This window comes from Myotis brandtii, unplaced genomic scaffold, assembly GCF_000412655.1.
Source record: "Myotis brandtii unplaced genomic scaffold, ASM41265v1 scaffold83, whole genome shotgun sequence".
Taxonomy (NCBI): Eukaryota; Metazoa; Chordata; class Mammalia; order Chiroptera; family Vespertilionidae; genus Myotis; species Myotis brandtii.
The window spans coordinates 2185057-2189595 of record NW_005371371.1 but is presented as its reverse complement, the minus strand read 5'-3'; the positions used below and the strand labels follow the sequence as shown (position 1 = coordinate 2189595).

Sequence of the window (4539 nt, the reverse complement as noted above, 5' to 3'; positions counted from 1 at the left end):
CACACACACACACTGGTCACCCTTTTCTATGATAGCTTTCCCATCCCCTTTCCCTTTATGGCCCTATCCTGCTTTATTTTCTTGCCACTATCTAAAATTGTCTTGCTTATTCACATGTTTAGCTGTGCCAGCTTCCTCTCTAGAATGTAAGCTCCATGAGGAAGTGCCAGAAGCCGGTCCATCCTTGCTGCTTGACACAGTCGCTGCAGGGAAGAAACATCTGCACAGCATATGTTTCAAGGGACCTGGAGTATATGGCATACTGTTCTTAATATGTTTGCTCACCTTCTTGGCGCTATGTGTTTTAACCAAGGTCACCTCTCCGAGAAAGGTTATTTCCCCAGGCAGGGATTTTTCCCTGAAGTTAGGGAGGGAATAAAACCCCTTAACTAAATGCCAGGTGAGTAGTTAATCACTTTAACTACGAACAATCACCCTTAAGCTACATAATCTTTACTCCCTGGAATGGAGATAAGAAACGCCCTAACCTTTGGAATAGAAATTGACAGGATTAAAATCAACTGGTATAAATGCAGATGTAACAAGACAATAAAAGACAGAACTTGGCTAGAGATCCTGGCTAGGCTGCTGATCAACTGAACGCTGTCTCTGTGTCATTCCTTCTTCGCCGACTCCGTTCACACCTTTGGGAACCCCTGCACCTGTTGGGGTTGGACCCCGACATATGGCTCCCGAACAGGATTCCCCTAGGTCCAAAGTGGAAAAGCAGCTACAGGTCATCGCGGTGCTACAATATGTCCTGACCTTCCTCGTGCTGGGAGTAGCCTGCAGCATCATCCTCGTGTACATGTTGTGCACCGACTGCTGGCTCATCGCTGTGCTCTACTTCACCTGGCTGGTGTTTGACTGGAACACGCCCAAGAAAGGTGGCAGGAGGTCACAGTGGGTCCGAAATTGGGCTGTGTGGCGCTACTTTCGAGACTACTTTCCCATCTGGCTGGTGAAGACTCACAACCTGCTGACCCCCAGGAACTACATCTTGGGATACCACCCCCATGGCATCATGGCTGCGGGTGCCTTCTGCAACTTCAGCACAGCGGCCACGGAAGTGAGCAAGAAGTTCCCCGGCATAAGGCCCCACCTGGCCACGCTGGCCGGCAACTTTCGAGTGCCAGTGCTGAGGGAGTACCTGATGTCCGGAGGCTTCTGCCCGGTGAACCGGGGCACCATATATTACTTGCTTTCAAAGAACGGGAGTGGCAATGCCATCATCATCGCACTGGGGGGCGCAGCCGAGTCCCTGAGCTCCGTGCCCGGCAAGAATGTGGTCATCCTGCGCAACCGCAAGGGCTTTGTGAAAATGGCCCTGCGACATGGAGCCGACCTTGTTCCCACCTTCTCGTTCGGAGAGAATGAGGTCTACAAGCAAGTGATCTTTGAGGAGGGCTCCTGGGGCCGATGGGTCCAGAACAAGTTCCAGAAGCCCATTGGCTTCGCCCCGTGCATCTTCCATGGCCGAGGCCTCTTCTCCTCTGACACCTGGAGGCTGCTGCCTTACTCCAAGCCCATCGCCACTGTCGTGGGTGAGCCCATCACCCTTCCCAAGCTGGAGCACCCGACCCAGCGGGACGTCGACCTGTACCACGCCATGTACATGGAGGCCCTGGTGAAGCTCTTCGACAAGCACAAGACCAGCTTCGGCCTGCCAGAGACGGAGGTCCTGGAGGTGAACTGTGCCAGCCCTCAGCCAGGTGCCGGGAGGACCCCGCTCCACCGCAAGCTGTTTTCCGCCAAGTTCTCGAGTGCTTTTTGTTCTGTACATTTGGAAGTGTCATGGGTGTCTGTGGGTTCTTTAAAATAAATTTTTTTATGCTAAAAAGTATTTATTATTTCTCTGTAATTCAAATTTTTTTATTTAATTAAATCTTTATTGTTCAGATTTAAAAAAAAAAAAAGAAAGAAAGAAAGAAAGCTTTGAGTCAGGAAAGAATGGGTAAAGTCACCATCCTGGTGAGGAAGAAAGAAAGAAAGAAAGAAAGAAAGAAAGCAAGCTTTGAGTCAGGAAAGAATGGGTAAAGTCACCAGAAGTGATGCCTTGCAAACACATCACAATCAGCCATGCTCCACACCCCCACTCACGGAGCTTGCCTTACTTGAAAATCCCCCCAGTCCTGTATGTGTGTGGGTGACCGGCAGCCCGGCACCCTTCCTCAAATCACAACCCCCGCCCCCCCACCATCACCACCTCTGGTGAGCCCTTTCCAGTTCTTTCTCTGCCTTCCCACCACCCTCTTAGCCTCTTCCATGCAGTTTTGCCTGTGAGAATTTCTAACTGGCTCATTTTATTCACCATTATCTTATTATTCGTTCCTGTAGTAATTTAACAATTCCCTAGAGACAGGGCATGTGTTTTAAGCTAATTCTGTGTCCCAGCTCACTACACCTTTCTCAGCACAATCCATTATTCAGTAAATATGGGAATGTAGGCCCGTGGGAATGAGGTCTTTGTGTTTTGTTCTCTGGTGTCTCCCAAGTGCCTAGAACTGGAACATAGTCAATCAAAGCCTATTTGAATACATTTGTTGATTAACCCAATGTTTTCTCCACTTGAAAAACTGCTGCTTTCAGAGCAGGGTCTGGGGAAGGGAGGGTCTTCCAGCACCTAGCCCCAGTGCCTGGCATGTGAATTCACTCAGCAAGTTTATTTAAAAAAAAAAATTTTTTTTTTTAATTGTACCGCACTTGGAAAAAAAAAAGACAACTAAATTTAACCAGGAGAATGTCTCCAACTTTCCACCACTCTTAAAAATTTTCTAAAAGGTGGTCAATGGCCTTATTCATACTCAGGAAGCAGAACTGAGGAAGGAGGTAAGCTCAGAGTGAAGAGTCTGTTTAAACTAGCTACTTACATGCCAAGTGCGGTGTTTATTTTGCCTGGATTTAAATCACTGGCCTAACAGGGTTATCCTTTTTCCAATTGCTAGATGAAACGTACCTAAGGCCAAGAAAAGTATGTAATTTCTTTTTCAAAGGGATTCAAACTGAGCAATTTGGGGACTGTCTACAGTTCAAGTAAAAGAAATAAGAAAATGTGGTTTCTTCTCACAGATTTTGTAAAGTAGCTTGGGAGCATTCCTAGGTACTTTGTTGTAGAACAATTCTACCTTTTAAATTGCTTTCCTTGAAAACACACGAGGCCCTTGCCAAGTAGCTCAGTTAGTTAGAGCATAGTCCTGATATGCCAAGGTTGAGGGTTCGATCCCCAGTCAGGGCACATACAAGAAACGCCAAGGTTGAGGGTTCGATCCCCAGTCAGGGCACATAAAAGAAATAATCAATGGCCCGGCCAGCGTAGCTCAGTGGTTATGCGTGGACCTATGAACCAGGAGGTCACAATTCCATTCCCAGTCAGGGCACATGCCCGGGTTGCAGGCTCTTTCCCCAGTGTGGTGCATGGAGGAGGCAGGCGATTAATGATTCTCTCTCTCTCTCTCCCTCTCTCTCTTCCACTCTGAACTCAATAAAAATATATTGGGAAAAGAAACAACTAATGAATCCATAAATAAGTGGAACAATGAATTGACATTTCTCTCTCTCTCTCTCTCTCTCTCTCTAAATCTATTATAATAAAAGCGTAATATGCTAATTAGACGGATGACCTTCTGGATGAAGCCAGAGCTTCGTGAATCAGGCCTCTAGTTAATGCATAAAAAAACAAAACAAAAAAACTTGCCTATCTATTATGTATTCATTCAGCAGATAGGAATTGAAGCACTTAGCCCTGACATAGAGATAGAGCCGTGAAAAAGACAGCCAACAAAATAAACAAGCAAAATACACAGTGTCCTAAATGATTAAGAGTTAAATGGACAAAAATAGAGCAGGGAGGTAGATAGAGAATGAGGTCTGAGAGTGGATGCAGGAGGTTCAACAAAATCCTCAGGACTCCTTCCAGCTGCCAGCGGGCTCTGCCAGCCAAGAGGTGACTCTCATCCTCATGGTCCTGGTTAGAGCTCCAGCCATCACACCATATTCCAAGCAGCAGGAGTAAGAAGAGTGGACAGAGGGCAACCTGTTGGCACATGACACTTTTGCTTACATACCATTGGCCAGAAGTTAGTCATCTGACCCTACCTAACTGTAAGGAAGATTGTGAAACGTAGTCTTTAATCTGAGTCATTCTGTACCCAGATAAAAAATCTCTAATTACGAAAAGAGGAGGAGGGATACATGTAACAAATTCAATTGATACTGTTCAAAATACATGAATGCCAAAAATATTTTCTCCCGGCAATAAGTCTGAATTATGTGCCAAATCTAACTGATAATCTCACTGGGTTCAGCAGACACATGTGTTGGTGGTAATAACATCTGCAAGGGTCACTACAGAGAAGAATAGCAGTGTGTGGTGTGCGTGTGTGTGTGTGTCTGTGTGTGTTATTTATCCTGCTTGCCCAACACCCTGTCAACATTGGGTGATAAAGTTTGATCTTTACTCATGCAGTGGGTGGAAATATATCTCATTTTCATTTGCATTTCTTTAATCATCAGTAAGATCAATTTTTTTTTTAATCTATT

General features: G+C 45.8%; 1 protein-coding gene across 1 annotated transcript; it reads left to right on the top strand.

The window, feature by feature from the left end:
• The first annotated feature begins 685 nt into the window (after positions 1-685).
• On the top strand, positions 686-1822 carry LOC102249216 (diacylglycerol O-acyltransferase 2). The gene has a single exon (XM_014531929.1). The coding sequence runs from the start codon at positions 686-688 to the stop codon at positions 1820-1822; it is 1137 nt and encodes a 378-aa protein (XP_014387415.1).
• Positions 1823-4539: the final 2717 nt, after the last annotated feature.

Bases quoted from the DNA above. Each gene is read 5' to 3' on its own strand.
- LOC102249216 (XM_014531929.1), top strand. From the start codon at position 686: ATGGCTCCCGAACAGGATTCCCCTAGGTCCAAAGTGGAAAAGCAGCTA.